The sequence below is a fragment of the Limulus polyphemus genome, unplaced genomic scaffold (assembly GCF_000517525.1).
Source record: "Limulus polyphemus unplaced genomic scaffold, Limulus_polyphemus-2.1.2 Scaffold651, whole genome shotgun sequence".
NCBI classification, from domain to species: domain Eukaryota; kingdom Metazoa; phylum Arthropoda; class Merostomata; order Xiphosura; family Limulidae; genus Limulus; species Limulus polyphemus.
Genome location: NW_013666261.1, coordinates 355,510 through 373,981, shown reverse-complemented (window position 1 = coordinate 373,981; position 18,472 = coordinate 355,510). Strand labels below are relative to the sequence as shown.

General features: G+C 33.7%; 1 protein-coding gene across 1 annotated transcript in view; it reads left to right on the top strand.

Annotated features, from left to right (window-relative positions):
- Window positions 1-17,959, top strand: part of LOC111085840 (lipoma HMGIC fusion partner-like) — an 87,431-nt gene extending 69,472 nt beyond the window's left edge. Inside the window, exons 2-3 of the mRNA XM_022386247.1 lie at window positions 14,315-14,413; window positions 17,562-17,959. Coding sequence (XP_022241955.1) covers window positions 14,315-14,413; window positions 17,562-17,680 — 218 coding nt within the window. The 3' untranslated portion in view covers window positions 17,681-17,959. The remainder of the gene's footprint in view (window positions 1-14,314; window positions 14,414-17,561) is intronic.
- The last annotated feature ends 513 nt before the right edge of the window (window positions 17,960-18,472 follow it).

The following is an 18,472-nucleotide window of genomic DNA, read 5'->3' as shown; positions in this document are numbered from 1 at the left end:
CGATACGTAAACATCTAAGGAATATGGGAAAACTCTATAAAGAAGGCGTTTGGGTGCCTCGCGAACTCTCCGATGATAATCGTTTCCAACTTAAGAACTTTGCTTCGTCTCTACTGGCGCGTAATGTGCGTGAACCATTTTTAAACAGAATTATCACCGGTGATGAAAAATGGATTCTCTATGCGAATATTAAACGCCAAAAACAATGGCTCAGTCCTAGACAAAAACCACTTTCGATCCCAAAACCTGGACTCCATCCTCAGAAAGTGATGCTTTGTATTTGGTGGTACATCAAAGGAGTAATTCATTTCGAACTCTTCAATCCACAGCGAACTGTCAATGCAGAGATGTATAGTCAGCAACTGGAACGTTTAAATTAAGCCCTTCATTAGAAACACCCTTCACTCGTCAATCGGAAAGGGGTTCTTCTTCTCCACGACAATGCACGTCCACACGTGGCACGTTTGACGCAACACAAGATTATGGAGATAGGTTGAGAAGTTTTCCCCCACCCACCATATTCTCCAGATATGACCTAATCAGATTAGCATCTTTTTCGTTCGCTGTAATATCATTTTAATGGGAAAACGTATGCAAATGTGAAAGGTGTTAAAGAGGACATCGACATGCTTTTTGCTTCAAAGCCAAGTGATTTCTTTAACCAGGGCAATAACAACTTGATTGTAAGATGGAAAAGCATCATCGATAAGAATAGAGACTACTTCATTTAATAAATATTTTGTTTTGATATGTAAGTTATTCGGGTTTTTTCATCTAAAAACAGCGACAAATTGTTCTCATAAAGTGCGGTAATCCATTCTTATATTCAAAGACAGCACAAAATAAAATAGTAGAATAACTTTTCTGAAATATTACGTTTCTCAGCAGGGCAGTTTGTATGAAATTTCAATCAATGAGCGTTTCAACGGCTATACATCATAATTCTTTAGTAGCTTTCAAAAAAAGCTTATTTTTTTCAGTAAGATTACTTAACTGAAACACGGTATAGTCTAGTTCACTTTGTTACAATGTCAATTTCTAGCGTCAAAGTCAAAAATAAAAGTATGTAGTTTATGGCATATAGAATATGATTATGAAGAATAGTTTTGTAAAATAAACAATCTCAAAGAATTGGCATTGGTAAAGTTTATATTCTCGTTTATATCTCAATAATATCTATTTGGGCTTGGAAATCAAATCATAATTGGTAGAAGTTTTAATTAGCGATGTATTATCTGGAAGATAAAGTAGCAGTTTTTACAGTTATAGAAAAAAACAACTAATTTCCTTCTCTGTACCACATTCAAGGTTTATTTCATATTATATTTGGGTCACTCGGTTTGACTGCTGTCCATAATGCATGTATTTGTAAATGGAAAACAGTGTATAATGGCTGTTTTGTCATCGACACAATTAGTTTCTGTGAAGTATATGTAAGTCAGTAATGCTTTTAAAAGAACTATAATTTTCGACGATAATCAATAAACACACGGGTATATATATATATATATGTGTGTGTGTGTGTGTGTGTGTGTACTTTTTATAAAACAAAATACGATACTGACTTTTGGCATTCGTAAAAAAATGTTTTTTTACATTTATTCAAAAGATTACGTGCGCACGTTATACCATTTCAAAGACTGACCAAAACGTTTCACAAGAAATGTTTATCATATCTCGACTCTTCTTATAAATATTTATCGGTTTCTTTATTTCGTGGCGTGCGCGATAAGTTAGTCTAAGGACGAAACCTTTCTGGACTACTTTCTATGATGAATCAATCATTCATATCCTCGCCTTTTTCATAGTTTTTGTTTTATAAAGTTTCTTTTCGACCTACTAATGTGTGCTTTTCTCTTTTTTGTTTGTTTCAATACCATTTTTCTCGCTTGTTTTAGTTTTTTTTATTTGTATGTATTTTGAGAGCAAATATTTATTATTTTTATTATTTGAAATAGTGATTCAAAATTCGTCTACTTTCCTACTCCCCTATGACTACCACATGAAGGTAAAAAGATATTTTTTATGAGACCTGGTTATCACTTATGCATTACGTATTATTTTGCTCGCCCAGAAAATGAATTTACTTGTGTACTCTCAGGCTATATGTCTCTTGTTTTCAATTTCTTATTTCCAATCATGCAACAGATGTAAGATTAGTATATATTATACTCGTGTATAAGACGAGTGTAGCAAATAGTGCTACTACATGAGTTCTGGTGCTTCGTGGCTTTAAAGGTATAGAGTAACAAACTGTTTTGGACATTCACATTTCTATCTTGAGCGAGAGATAATTCTGCCTTTCATGTGAGTATTAGTGAAGTAATAATTCTCTCAGTAATATAATTAATAAAACTCAAAATGAAATAAAACATCTATTAAATGTGAAGACTTGTTTATACGATACAGGCTTACACGGGTGGAATTGGAATTTTCAACCTGAACGCACCTTAAAAACACTTGGGTTAATGGCCAGGTCAGAAACTCCCAAGGTTCAGGTATAGCCTTCTCCAATTTTGAACTATTAACCAGTTTTGTCTGGTTCTGTGAACCAAATAACAGAATTGGCTGTCACTTTGCTAATGCACCTATAGCTGAAAGCTTGTCTCTCGGCATCATATCTCGAACCCTGGACCCTTCGCTCCACAGTCCAAAACGCTAGCCACTAGGACAAGCCTGGCCCACAAGCTTAGAGAGAACTAATTTATTCGCTTGTAAGTTGTTTTTTTTTTATTCTACAAGAATATTAAATGTACTTTTTAGTAATATTCTTCTTCCAAGTCAAAATATAAGATGATTGTTTGTTTCTTTCATTGTTTTTATAAAGCAAAGCCCCATTCAGCTATCTGATGTGTCCACCACGGGGAGTCGATCCCCGGATTTTAGCGTTGTAATTCCGTAAACTTATTGCTATCCCACCGGGGGAATAATATAGGATGAATTATCTGAAAATACTGCAGCTCACAACTTTAAATTTACTATAAGCCCCATTTAACAAGTTCACCACTGCATATAGTACATTGTAGTTAGTTACTTTTTACCTCCGCCACCGAAGGTGACGGAGGCTATGTTTTCGCCCCTGTGTGTGTGTGTGTGTGTGTTTGTCAGCAAGATTTCTCGAAAACATTTGAATGGATTTGGACGAAAGTTCGTACACCTTTGGACTATGACCTAACTTAGTAGTTTTTGGAGAGTCAAGGTCACTAAAATACAAAACAAAATCACTGTCTGTTAACATGGGGACCTATTTCTCACACTATTTTTGCTCTATAACTCAGTGAAAAATCATCGGATTTTGATGAAACTTTGTGGACATATGGAGAATATTATTCCTCATTGTCCTGCCAAAAATGGGCCATGTTCGTTGATAAGACAGACATACGGACACATTTTCTAATTTTTGAGGATCGAATATGATCAACGCTGCGTGGCGGAAGTAAGCGCCCTACTGAGTGCCCCTCTAGGAAACGAAGTCTAATAATGAATAGTAGAGCCACGGCAACAATGGTGAACAATTTTAATGAACTCAAGTTCGATGACGAGGAACCCACTTTGAAACTAGTAATGCTTGGGGACGGCTGAATGGGTAATGAAGAAAAACTTTGATATACGTTTAACATAACAGCAAATGTACAACGTTTCGACAAGGTTTTGGTACCTGATGATGGCAAATCTATGAAAATAACGAATTGACAATCTCTAGTGTAATTACTAATATAAAAATACAACGAAAAAAAGAACTGTTTGAATAAATCAATAGGGGAACGGCTTTGAATTTCGATTGAAGCTTGTATTCTGATTCATAATATGTAGACATTCTTTACTCAACAGTTCATGATCATTACATCCATAAGCTAGAATTGAAAAGGTTTCTAAGTAAACAGGCTGTGAGAATATATAGCAGAGTTTGCAGTTTAAGTCCAGTTCTGTTAGAAACTTCCATGTGTTCCGAGACGCGTATTTGTAAATGGCGAGAAGTTTTGCCTATGTTGGTGGCTTTACAGCTACCACATGTATATTTATATACGATCTTTGAACGTAAGAGTGAAGGTAATTTTTTTTTAGTTCTGAAAAAGCTACTGATACGAAGTGACGATTTGAAGACAATACGGAGGGTAGAAAGACCTGAATAGCTTGTTGAGTTACGTTTTAACAATAAAACTTTGTTTTTCAAGGAAAGGAATAACAAGTATCAGAGGGAATTTGGAACATGATTGAATATTAATCGGTAAAGTTCTTTTCTTGATATGAAAGTTACGTGTTAAGTTTTCTAGTAAAGATGAAAGATGCCCATTTTTTCATAAGGTGTTTTGATGGAAAGTTATTTCGTTATGAATAGAGGTGTAATCCGAGCAGATCGAGTAGGCACTGTGAAGAAGAATTAGTTTGAAAGAGTTTGGCAGAAAACTTTCAAACCATGTGTACAAACCAATAAAAGTTTTCTTCCTGTAAACGGAGGCACTAAATTCGTTGTTTCGTTTTTGAAACTGAACGTCAAGGAAAGAAAGTTTATTTGTTTTTGTTTTTTTCAATTTCACAAGTTAATTTTATATTAGGGTGTTGGGAGTTTAAGTGTTTGAGGAATTTGTCAATGTGTTTATAGTTATAGAAGAGTGAGAATGTATCATCTACATACCTTTTATAGAGTGCGGGTGGAGTGACAGAAGAACACTTCTTCTGTCAAGTGTACTCATGATGACAAAGAAAGATATTAGCTAGCGATGGTCCTGGTGGTGAACCCATCGCAACGCCATCTATCTCGTCATACAATATACGGTTAAAGACAACGTGGTTTTCTTTTAAAGCTAGGTTTGATGATTATATAAACTAATAGTTTATATTTCATGTTTATCTATACAAGCAACACAAAAGGTATAATACTAAGCAACTGTCTATTAAAATCGCACGATACAGCCGACTGACATTCAGCAGATAATGTGTGTTTACATTTCTTTCCTTGTTGCTTAACTTCTGAGCTTTGACCTTTGAATCTTTCCTTACATTGATACCTTCAGAGCTTTGATCTTCAAGTCTTTGCTACACTTATTGCTTAACTTCTGAGCGTCGATCTACAAGTCTTTGCTTACACTTATTGATTAACTTTTGGGTTTTAGTGTCTAAGTACTACTTTGCACAACCGAAGAGACAGCATTTGAACCTACAAAATGATACATTATATGTTGTCTTTACGTTTTGAGGTAAGATAGAACGCTCAGACCAAATACTAAAGATAACCCTCGTTTTTCCAATTTAATACATATAAGAATACCCTAAACTAAAACTGAATGTTAGAAAAGTTAGCTTTCATTTCTTTTTACCATATTTTTTATACTTACAAACATTTAAAAAAACCCTACATATTTGTTTGAAATCCGCCACAACTAATATAACTAAAATTTATTATCTGTTTCCCCAATTGTGGCGAGATATTTTTATGGCAATATTGAGCACAGATAAGCGCTATCATACCCTGTACTTATAATGAACGATACATCTATATATTTGTTATATAAAAATTATTGGTACTGGCGTTTTTAACCTAAACATCACCTTATGTGACACATAAGTTAAACGACCAAGCCAAACCTCCCAAGCTTCAGATATAGGTGTCCCTAATTTATAAATGCTTACCAAAGAGAGGGGGGGGGGGCAACCAGGCAGCAGCTCCCACCACCTACACGGCCACTCTTAACGAAACAGTGGGATTTGTTGACACTTTTATAACATGCACCTACAGAGCGCATTCAGTGGTATATTACGCACTCGATCTTGAACCTTTCGATATGCAGCCCGGCACGTTAACCATCATTTTTATTTCAAGTGTAGTTATCCTCCATGACTGCAGGCAGTGCTTGTTTATATTTCAAACGTTCCTTCCAAATAATAATCCACACCAAGAAATGAACACTATCTTATTTACTAAGTTGTTTTGTTGGTTATTTATGAAAATAAAAACGTTGTACAGGATCAACAATCACATAATAAAGTAGCGCGGTTTTTTCATCCATTTTTTGAAATTAATAAATGCTATGTGACTAATACGAAATAAAAATCGTATACAAAAGCATGAGCTCTTCTCGTCGTTTTAACCCGTTGGTTGGTTGTTTTTTTTTAGAGCAAAGCCACACTGGGCTAGCTGTTGTATCCACCGCGAGGAATCGAACCCCGTGTAAAAATCCCATCAGGTAAGATATCAACACGAAAACATAACAAACATTGTTTGTTTGTTTGTTTGAAGTTAAGCACAAAGCAATACAATGGGCTATCTGTGCTCTGCCCACCCGGGTATCGAAACCCGATTTCTAGCGTTGTAAGTCCGCAGACATACCGCTGTGCCACTGGGGGCCATAACTAGAGGATAGTTGGGTTTATCTGACTGGTGTGTAACTTGCTATCGAAGTTGAATAAATCAATCAAACAAATTGTAAAGCGTGTTATATTGTGTGTGGTAGAGAAAACATAGACTTGAATTCACAATGAAAGGCTTTTGCACAGCCTGGTGGTTAGGGCTCTCGACTTGTAATTTATAGGTCGTGGGTTCGAATCCCGTCATTGAACTTGCTTGTCCTTTTAAACCGCGGAGGTTTTATAACGTGATGGTCAATCCCATTTTTCATTGGTAAAGAGTAGTCCAAGGGTTGGCCGAGGGTGGTGTTGACTAGCTGCCTTTCCTCTAGTCTATCACTTTTAAAGTAGGCACTCAAACGCAATCAAAGCAACAAACACAACAGAACTTAAACAATATAAAGAATGATTAGACTGAAAAATGGGGCTCTCACTAGGGTTCGCTCTCTCTCTCTCTTTTCTGCTGTATTAATACTCGATCAAGACTGTACCTAAACAACCTACTTTCTAAAAAAAACTGACTGAAAGACAAAGAAATACACGAATAACATAAAACAAAGAAAAAATGTTTTCCACTTTTCATAAGTCGTATCAATGACGACTCCGTATTCATACAGAATACTAGGACCAACAACCTGTTGGCCTAAAGTGACCAAGAGAGGACTTGTATAAAGAATTAAAATCAGCGCAACTGAATTTTGAATATTATAGGAATAAGGTATTAATAAGAACCTATTAGTGAAATTAAATAAGAGTATATAATATATCTGCTATATCCAGTGCTTATGAGGCATTTTGCTCAATACCAGAGCTTTTCAGACCGGCTGGGATACGACAGGTATATTAGTGATTTAGATGCTATTTATATTAGCGAAAATTGGTTAGCAACAACTGTTACGATGTGAACCGGATTAAGTCGGTGAAGTGTATATTTTTTTATTTTTGTCACAACACATCAGAATCTGGGCAAGGATTATTTAACACTATATTATTTGTTTATTTTAATGCAATATACTTTTAATTATTTTTTATTGAATCAAGCAGCTCATAATTTGGAAGAAGTGTTGAACCAGAAAGCAAGCCTTCTTTGTTTCCAAAGTGGTTCAAAAGCCCACAGCGTCAATAGGAAAAGGCTACACTAGTAATAATTAATATGAACTTCTGAGTGAAAGTAAATGAGGTTATATAATAATATCTGATATATCCAGTGCTGATGAGACATTTTGTCCAATACCAAGGCTCTTCAGGCCAACAGGGAAACGAGAGACATAGTAGTGGTGGATACTCTATATTTTAGTAATAACATAGGCCTACGAATTTAAATTTCATAAAAGTTGTTTTGATTTTAATAACCGATTTTCCATAATTCAGCTACGCAGATTTCGAAAACGATATTCTTTTTTTTTTCTATCACGTAAGGATTTTTCACAGATCGGGAAGAAAAAAAAACTCTTACTTAGAGCAAATTATTATTTCGTTTACCACAATGAACATTTTTTTATTATCATGTTAGTTATGTTTGGGTTCTAGAACGATCGATAAGACTCTCACGTTGCGAATGACCTAGAGAAATCTATAGCCAGTGACTGTCAACATTCTACGTGATGAATAAAAATGGATATCATTTTCGGATTCAGCGTACAGGAATTCATGTAGAACATGTAAAAATTTCAAGACAATAATAGTTCAACAACAAGTGTTATGATGTGAACTGGATTAAATTGGTGGAGTGTAATTTTTCATCAGTTTTATTTATGTCAAACTTATAGAAGGATAAGTTTGATAGCCAAAAATAAGACATCTTTAATTTTCATTTTATAATTTACTAAAGCATAACTTAAAACTTTTAAGTGTCTCGAACTGGCAGTGCTTCTTACCCTTATCTTAAATTATAAAATATCACTCTCGTGTTAAATGTAACAGTTTGTAGTGAAGATTATTCTAATAGGTAAGTTAAGGTATTTGAGATAATTTTGTTATAAATGAAGTTGTGCATGTTAAATACAGAGGTTTCTTAGAATGTTTTGAAACCAACTGTTGTATTTCGTAGTTGTCAACTGTAGAAAATAGTTATGGAATATAGGGTAAATAACTTGCATCATCAAAGGTAGCAAAGACATAAAGAGAGTGGTAAAACTTTGATTCATAAATTTCTACAAAGCTTCTTTCATAAGAACTATGATGACTGACTTCCAAACAAATCAGCTCAGATCAAGCAACAAAGCTCATCTCTTGACCAAATAAGATCCCAGATTGGAACAGTTTCTATTCTCGTAAGCTCAGCTATGTTAATAACGTCAGGTTCTATTCGATGTAACTAAATATATGCGCGTTGGCAGAGAAATTGATTTGTTGGAGGTTTTTGTTCTTGCGCCCTCTTACTTTATATGCAGTAGGTTAGCATCTCTTGTTTGCTAAGTTTGTCGTGAGCTGACAAAGCAGTAACAATATTGAAGCAACAGTACAGGTATCAATTACTTTATGGGAACTTGAATAGCTCGAAACTTTAAATAAATTCTTTAAAAAAGCAAGTAATTATAGCCTTCCGATAATCATTGCGTAACTTAAACTAGAAATTTAAAACAGCTCACGGAAGTTTGTCCTGTGAGAATAAGTTTTCTTTGTTTTTACATTTTATCCTTAATTTGTATAAATTATGCCTCTTTTTATGGTGAAATAGTAATATTTATATTTTATTTCCCCTTCTACTACCTTCAAATGATATATATGTATATACTAAGTGATCATTTTAATAGGACCCCCATTTATATCATGTTGGGCCATATTACATCTATGACGCATGTGGACAAAGCGTGACCACAGGCTAGAGTGCAGGTCGTGAATATGTGGGTCCAAACATCGCGTCTTATTACCTTTAAAAATAATAACGATCGCGCTCCATACTTTAGGGCCATGTGTGAATGATAAAGGTAACGGTCAAATCCCACTATTCGGCCATATAAGAATAATTTAAGAGTTAACTGTGGTGGCATTGAGTAGCCGCCTTATTTTTAGTCTATAATTTCATAATTAAGGACGGCTATACGCAGATAGTCGCTGTATAGCTTTGCATACAATCCTGAAATAAACATTCTTGTTCACCCGAAAGCTCTTTGGTTTAGGGTTTTCTATTTTTTTCAGTAAGAAATGTATGAGTTACTCTTGACATTTCCCTTTTCCTCTCTGCCTCAGCCCCCCAAGCGGTGTGGTGTAATATTTATTTTATGTTGCTAGTCTGTGAAACATGTTCTTTCTTGTTAATTCAATTAACAAGGGGGTTAAAAACATAGTTCATGAATAAAACTGAAAAAGACATATACCAAAAAGTAGGTGATAATTATTGGACGTTTCCATTTTCTTTATAATTTTGTTCGTATCTGATCCTTAAAGTATGTTGTAGTACAAATGCAATCGAAACTGATTCTATCATAACCCATTTCTGTAAGAAATAAGTATCCTTAAAGGTAAACATACTACATTACGCAGTATTAACGAGCATAAGATATTCACCCTATACGATACAATACACTGTTTATGAGTGGAAAGAAGTTTATCCTAAAATTAACACGTGTAACAGAGATTTAACTCAAAACGCTACACTAATTTAGTGAGTTAAAGCAAGTTTTATCTAAATCTTTTTACTGCTGAATGATCACAAAAGAGATTTAATTTAAAATGCTGTATACTGCATTGGAAATGCAAAGCAGGATGAACGCAAATATGTAATGATAATAGACCAGAAGAAAAGGACAGTAGATAAGGGATGAGCATACAAACATATTTGTTTAAATTCACGATAAAAATGATCTTATATAAACGAGATGAAATAACTGTGTTTTCCGTAAAATATCAAGCTTTGTGATCAAAATGCTAAATACCACGTGCTATTCATTAAGGTTGTTGTTGTTTGTAGTTAAGCACAAAACTACACAAAAGGTTATCTGTGCTCTGCCCACAACAGGTATCGAAACCTGGTCTCTGGCAGTATAAATACGCAGACATGTCTTATTTTGTTTTCATATATCATCATATTTTTAATTATAGCCAGAGGCCTCAAAAGATAGAAGTGGTTTGTAAGCCTTCGTCAACTTCAAGCCCCTTTATTTTCTCATTTTGGTAATGATACTAAGAGATATATTCAACTTCATCACATTAGCTTTTTGGGTCAAAGGGGGTTTATTTCTTAACCTCAGTTTTCGTTGTAATGAGGATATTGGTCTGGATTTTATTTTTTGGGTTGATGATGGTTTCAGAGCCTGTTGGTGTCATAAACTCTTTACTGTGTGAATTTTCCTCTTCCACGAGAACACTAAAAGCCCCTTTCTTATAAAATCTCTGTATGTTGGCTGTACATCATTTAACAGTCTAGTTGTATGAATATTCTTTGTTGAAAAGTGTTTTGACATATTACTCCAGTTATAATTCTGCTATGGCGGCATTGAACTATCAGGTGGTAATTTTTCCAATCTTGGAAAACTGTTAAAGCAATCGAATACAATCAGAAAACGTCTTTCTATATGAAAATTAGGGCTTTTACGCTTTTGCCCCCATTCCTGCTATATATATATATCTAACAACGTTAAGACGGCTTATCGACTTCTTGAGAAGAATTCTAAGAAGAAAGTAAACCTACAGACATCGGTCTTGTTTAACAAAATCTGCCTAAAAAAATATATATATGCGACAACATGCAACGGTATTAACATACATTATACAATTTTCTTATAGTGTCATTAATCTCCTGTTTACAATCAACACATATTCTTTGGAATTATGCAATTACTTAGCTACATAGTACATATATATATATATATATAACCTTTTGGCAAAAGTTTTAAAACAGAATAAATCTAAATATTCAATAGAACAAGCAGTAAATTATTTGCTGCTCAAGCATCCACCCTGTTGTCAAGTTAAATGAAAAATTTATTGAAAAGCATTCTAAATTTAAATTAATTTGGAAATGAAAATAGTAAAATATAATCCTCATTTCGTAATGTTCGCTTTTTGATGATAGAAGCAACTGAATGTGCAGGGGTCTGGCTTACAAATATCTCTAATGTTAATATTACTAATTTAAAACTAAACGCATTTCATTGCATTTGCTCAGTCTTGCAGACAATTTACCTATTATATCACACCTTTGAGTATTTTTTAATGCAGATTAATCCGCGACCTGAATGTAAATTACAACAGTAAAAAGAAAAAAAGAGAGTGGTGTAGGAATGGTTTTGGCTTTATGAACGTGAACACGTTTGTGTAGGAATGGGTGAGACATAAGAAACGTGAACAGGTTTGGGTAGGAATACATTAGACGTTATAAATGTGAACATGTCTGTGTAGGAATAGATTAGGCATAATGAACGTGAACATGTTTGTGTAGGAAGGGGTTAGGCGTGACGAACGTGAACATGTTTCTGTAGGAATGGTTTAGGCTTGACGAACATGGGCACATTTGTGTGGGATCAGATCATATTTCTACATTAGATATAAACTTTTGGGAAGCACATATGTAAGCGAAAGAAAATACTATACAAGATTATAAAATAATTACTGTAATTTCTAACTATATAAAACGAGGCTTTAGATAATACAAATGTCACACAAGAATGACTTCATGCTACAAATACCTTTTTTTTATACAAGTACATCATGATGATGACAAAACCTTGTCGAAACGTTGTACATTTGCTGTTATGTTAAACTTATATTAAAGTTTTTCTTCATTACCCATTCAAGCCGTCTCCAACTATTATTAGTCTCAAAGTGGGTTCCTTGTCATCGAAGTTTCTAATTAGCTACTGAGAATTGAATGCAAATTCGTACTTTTGTAGGGAATATGGTAAATCAGTTACCAATACAAACTGAAACCACCCGACACGTCGTCTTCTATCAACATTTTAATTCTCTGAAACCAGGTTTTCAAGGCATCTGAAGCCCACGGTTATTATCTTCCCAATCTTGAATACTCACTCAGCTTAAATCCTCATTCGAGAACTTGCATTTCGTTGAACCTTAAAAAACACGTAGTTACGTTAAATAAGTGGCGGATTTCATATGGTAATGCGTGATTTCAATCATTCAATATTTATTTTAAATTTTTTGAAATTTATTGAGAAAATACCGAAGAATTATTGGAAACTGTCTAGAGCTTTGTGTCGAAAGTGAGTTCGTTTTGTCAATTTTCGCGACACAAACTTATATATATATATAACTTGCACGTCTCTTGTAATTTCGATTTTATTTGATATCATTGACAACAATGTCAGTATGCTCTATTCTTTATGCTGGTCTACAGTTCTTTCTTAACTAAGTTTACTCCTGAATCTGTATTGGTATACAGTTCTTTCTTAACTTACTCTTTCCCGCTTTTGTGTTGGTATACTGTTATTTGTTAACTCAGTTTCTTCTGTTATTATGTTACTATACTCGTCTTTTTAAACCCATTCTACTTCTATCTTTATGTTGGTATGCAGTCCTTTCTTAACTCAGTCTACTCTTGTCTTGATATATAGTTCTTTCTGAACCCTTTCTACTTCTATCTTTATGTTGGTATGCAGTCCTTTCTTAACTCAGTCTACTCTTGTCTTGGTATATAGTTCTTTCTTAACCCATTCTACTTCTATCTTTATGTTGGTATGCAGTCCTTTCTTAACTCAGTCTACTCTTGTCTTGGTATATAGTTCTTTCTGAACCCATTCTACTTCTATCTTTATGTTGGTATATAGTTCTTTCTTAACCCATTCTACTTCTATCTTTATCTTGGTATATAGTTCTTTCTTAACCCATTTTACTTCTATCTTTATGTTGGTATGCAGTCCTTTCTTAACTCAGTCTACTCTTGTCTTGGTATATAGTTCTTTCTTAACCCATTCTACTTCTATCTTTATGTTGGTATGCAGTCCTTTCTTAACTCAGTCTACTCTTGTCTTGGTATATAGTTCTTTCTTAACCCATTCTACTTCTGTCTTTATGTTGGTATGCAGTCCTTTCTTAACTCAGTCTACTCTTGTCTTGGTATATAGTTCTTTCTTAACACATTCTACTTCTATCTTTATGTTGGTATGCAGCCTTTCTTAACTCAGTCTACTCTTGTCTTGATATATAGTTCTTTCTGAACCCTTTCTACTTCTATCTTTATGTTGGTATGCAGTCCTTTCTTAACTCAGTCTACTCTTGTCTTGGTATATAGTTCTTTCTTAACACATTCTACTTCTATCTTTATGTTGGTATGCAGTCCTTTCCTAACTCAGTTTACTCTTGTCTTGATATATAGTTCTTTCTCAACCCATTCTACTTCTATCTTTATGTTGGTATGCAGCCTTTCTTAACTCAGTCTACTCTTGTCTTAGTATATAGTTCTTTCTGAACCCATTCTACTTCTGCCTTTGTGCTAGTATACTACTCTTTCTTAACTTAGTCAACTACTGAGTTTGTATCAGTATACTATTCTTTCTTAAATCAGTAAAAATTATTATCTTTAAACATCCTTCCGTAAAAATACAATTTTTTTTTGTTGTCTTTCTACAAGAGCAAGATCATTCGGGGCAACCAATATACTGTACTTCTTGTGTTTGCATTTTTATACAAGTTATTTTACAGATATATATATTCATTTTTAAGGAAATGTACGAAAATAGATTATAAAATTTACATCATCAAAGTTCTGTTGGCTTATCGTAAAAAAAACTACTCGAAATATATATTTTGACAAAATATTGAATTAATTCTTTGTTTCACTCTACGCTTCATTGAAACCTTAATAAAGGAAATGGTGTTTGGATGAGACTGAGTCAAATTTTTATTTTTTCAATCTTCAATGAGTTGTTGAACTGTAATTTTATAGAAGCAAATGAGTAGAGAAACTAACTATCTCTTGGTTGTTCTATCAAACATTACCGACTATACCTTGTGTTCTCAAACACAAAAATAAGAATTAATCTACTTTATTCGTTTTGTTTTATTACAGCTATTGTAATCATCATTGGTTGCACAATCTATCCTAATGGCTGGGGGACCAGAGAAGTCCAGGAGGTATGCGGAGGAATATCCGATTCTTACTATCTTGGTAAGTTTTGCCAAAGGTAATTACTAAATTTTTCTGGACCACAATCAAATGTGTTTTCTTCTAGAATTAAATAAAGATAATAAGAAATAATGGAATTCATCAGCATACCTCATTTTTACATTTTATCATGTTTCGATTTTTTTCTGAAAATAACAGTTTTTTCATTTCAATTTACTTTTAAATCCATTAAATAGAGACTTTTTACAAATAATTCAACAAGAGTCTTATTAAAAGTGATAATAATAAGGCAAACATTTTAGTGCTTCTCTGTTTGTACTGTGTTCCGTATGACAATTTCTAATAGCCTAAAACTGAGTTAAATTGTAATTAGATTTAGAATTTAAATATTTTCCGAAATATCTCTAATTTATGATATTTGCCAACAAGATTGATACACAGTTTTTTAAATACAAATATGTTTTAATATACAAACAACAATACAATTTACAATAACAGCTATTACAAACAGTTATTAAGAACAATGATTTATATACAAAAGTTTCACAAACTTGCAAGCAATATAAAGTCTTTTTTTCTAGTCTGGAATTTCCTTGATATCTTATCGAGGGATGACGATGAGCGAGTTAATTTCGAGTTGATGTAGGTATAATTCACATAACAGGGAACTAGCTAGCCCTGTAGTTCTCGTTGATCACACGCTGATTACAGGTCGAGTTTCCATCGATGACGTTAGGTAATTTTTTCGTGAAAGTACTAATGTGCAATGTGAATGCACTGAAGTTAAATAGTTTGTAATGCTCGAAATGTATAAACGTTCCTGGTCAAATATCTTAAGTTTCCCGATTAATAAGCATTATAACAATCACAGTTATAGCTTTCGAAGTTCATAGCTATAGCAAACCAATAATAAATACTCCTTTTTGGCGCGGCGCGTTAGTTATATTTATAGGCGTGTGGAGAGTTTCTCGAAAATTCAGATTACGTAACATTAGCGTTTACGTACACACATATATTGTTGAGTCTTACACTTGAGAATCTTCTACGACTTTAGGAAATAGACGGGAGTTTCGCAATACATATTTAACAGTATAATTTATGTACCTTTCTAAATATAAATTAAATTTAAGCAAACATTGATATTAAAATAAATATAGAATAATAAATCCTTCTTATTATTCTACAAACCTACACGTCCTCACACCTATATAAAAAACACTACTATTTTCGGCCTTAGGCAAGCATCAGGTGATATAAAGTCCTGTCGTATTACTTAGGTCCACAGCCGAAACTAGTCGTGCACTACATTTTCATGTGAGGGATGTTTAATAAAGATTCTGTTCGATATTTCAGAGGTTTGTTTTTTGTTGGCCTGTAAACAAGCCTTCTTTACAAGACCGAATTTTTGGCGGCAGAGTTTGTTCTATATCGCCGTCCTAATGTCTAATGTTTCAACTCCCGCATTAAACAAGTGTCAGTTGAATATAACAGAGAAGAACTGTGACGCCTTCAGTCGAATGAAACACCAAACCACTTTAAGTGACGAGATTAGAGAGTTTATTTATTAATTCTATGCAGTCTCTTATACTGAACAACAGCTCCTGTTTTTAGTTAGAAGGCAACTGATCATTATAATTCATTTTCTCAAGAATTGCATACTGTTAGTTCTTTTGACAGTCACTATCCAACAGTAATAGAAAGTTTTAGTTATTTTAATACTCTTTCGTTTTTTTAACCTCATTTCAGTTAAATATTTAACAAGAATGTTTTTGATTAAACAGAAGAAAATATGACTATTTTGGTAGGTGGTGGGTATTTTATCAGTTCCAGAAATCCGAATACCTGCGAGTGAGATACGTAGCTCTGTAGGGCATGAACCAACGGATCATTTTGCTGTGCTATTTTCTTTGATCCGAGTAGTTAGTAAGGTGTTTCTATCCTATCAAAATAAACCACTGTGGTCATGCGATATTGCCACTATTTTAGTACTCCTCTCATCCTTGTAATAGTCTTGCACTTCATTCAGAAACAGTCTTCGCATTCTCTATTTCTTACCTGATCTTGAATCGTTCTCCTCCTCCTTCTGCTCTCATCCCCATTTTAGGGCAAGCCATCAGATACACCCGTAATTTTACTGTTACTCTACGGAGACTTACTTCTCTTTGAGCGCTTGACAGCACATCCTCCGCTAAAGCTTCTTTCATTTCTCTTACGGCTAAATCTTTAAGCAACTGGTGTGTCATCGTGATCGCATCCACAACTGCTACACTTGTAACACCTCAGACATTTTACTACTTTACATTTGCAGATTAACTTTGAATCCGACCTTGTTTCCATCTCGACAAAAAAAGAATAACACTCAGAGACTGTCTTGTTGTCTCAGCAGTTCCTCACAGGTTTCACAAAAAGTTCGGGAATGTGAGTGTTCCATTTATAATGTAGTACAATAATGCCATGACCATTTTCGAAATTAGGCTAAAAATCACCCAACTCTACTAACAAAATCTAATCATAACTTATTTGTACGTTATCCAATTATAGATCGGCGTAAACATCTGGATTCCTCATAAAATGATGCATATTCCTGTGGATTTATAATGTCATTGAGTGAAAAAGTACTTGTTAATTTGTAATTCTCTTTTGTCCTTTGGCAGAAACTGATACGACTTCTATAAATTTTTTGTGCATGTTTGCTTTTTCTTTATGTTTCTATGACAGTTATGTTTCTATGACAGTTATTTCTTAAACCAAGAACTTAGATTGCTTGAACGAAGTTAAATAGTAAATGTTTATAACTACAAGTTACAACTTCAAAGTGAATTGCAAGTCACTCAACATTATAAGAAACGGAATAGCAGAACTGAAAAGTGGGAGCAAATAAGAATGCACGAGAGTGTCAAACAAACAGGAAACAGAAAATTTGCTAAATATATTTAGAGAAACGAAATGCCTCTTTTATATGCTGGTATAAATAATGGTTGCTAAAAATAACAGATTTTCACTAACTACGTGAATAGTATTAGTAGTGCTATACGTACCAAGTGAGAAATAAAGGTGCGACGTTATCCGTTAACCCTAGTTTTGTACTCAGAGCTTACAATAACATATAATGTGTAACATGATAATATTAAAAAACATATTTTATACTTAAATGAACAAATACAAGTTTCTACGGATTTTTGTTTTTCAGGAACTTGTCAGCTGTCGTGGTCATTCTACTTGATGGGAGCTGGCGTGGCTATGCTGTTTTCCTGTGCCGTCTTATCTCTTTGGGCTTCTCGGATCAAGCCGCACTCTTACCGGATATGACCTATGGGAAGGGACTTCGTAAGGGTCTGAGATTCGTGAAAACAGAACTTTCGGTATTTTCAAAGTGAATAACGCGAAAGTAATAAAATGTGATAGGTTTATAATTCAGTATTTCTTAGCTTTATGACAGCTTCAACAATGACCGAAAGAAAATGCCATTGTTGTATAAGGAAACTTTAATAACCTTAAAACTACGCCGATTAGCGATTATTTTAGGTTTTAAAGAAAAACAAACAAACAAACGCCGCTTATCAAAGCACACTGTTGATTTTAATAGACTTTAGGGCATGACAATGAAAAAAAAAAAAAGCTTTGCCTTCTGAGTGAACTATATTTATTAAAGTAATTCAATCCAAGCTGTATTTTTAAGTAATTTAGGTGAATGAAGTCAGATACAATAAATCCAAAAGTTAAACCTAACATGAAGTTCTTGTTTCTTTTAAACATGTTAATGACGATATCATAGGAATAAATGTGTATATATATACTCGCTTTTAAATCTTTTACTTGACCTCATTTTTAGAGAAAAGGAGAAATATTTTGAGTGTTCGTGTTGTTGTGTTTTTGCTTTTTGATCTCGCAAACATAATAGTTATTTTAGTAAATGTAAATTAAAATATAAGTAAACAATTTTACTGATTTATGAACCATACTATTTGTGTAAAAAAAATAAAAGTCGATTTTGAATCAGCTTGACCTTGATTATTTCATTTATGTGTGTGTGTGTGCGCGCGCGTGTGTTTGTCCTACTCTTCAGTCTGTTTCATTGACGTAACTATAAATATATACATT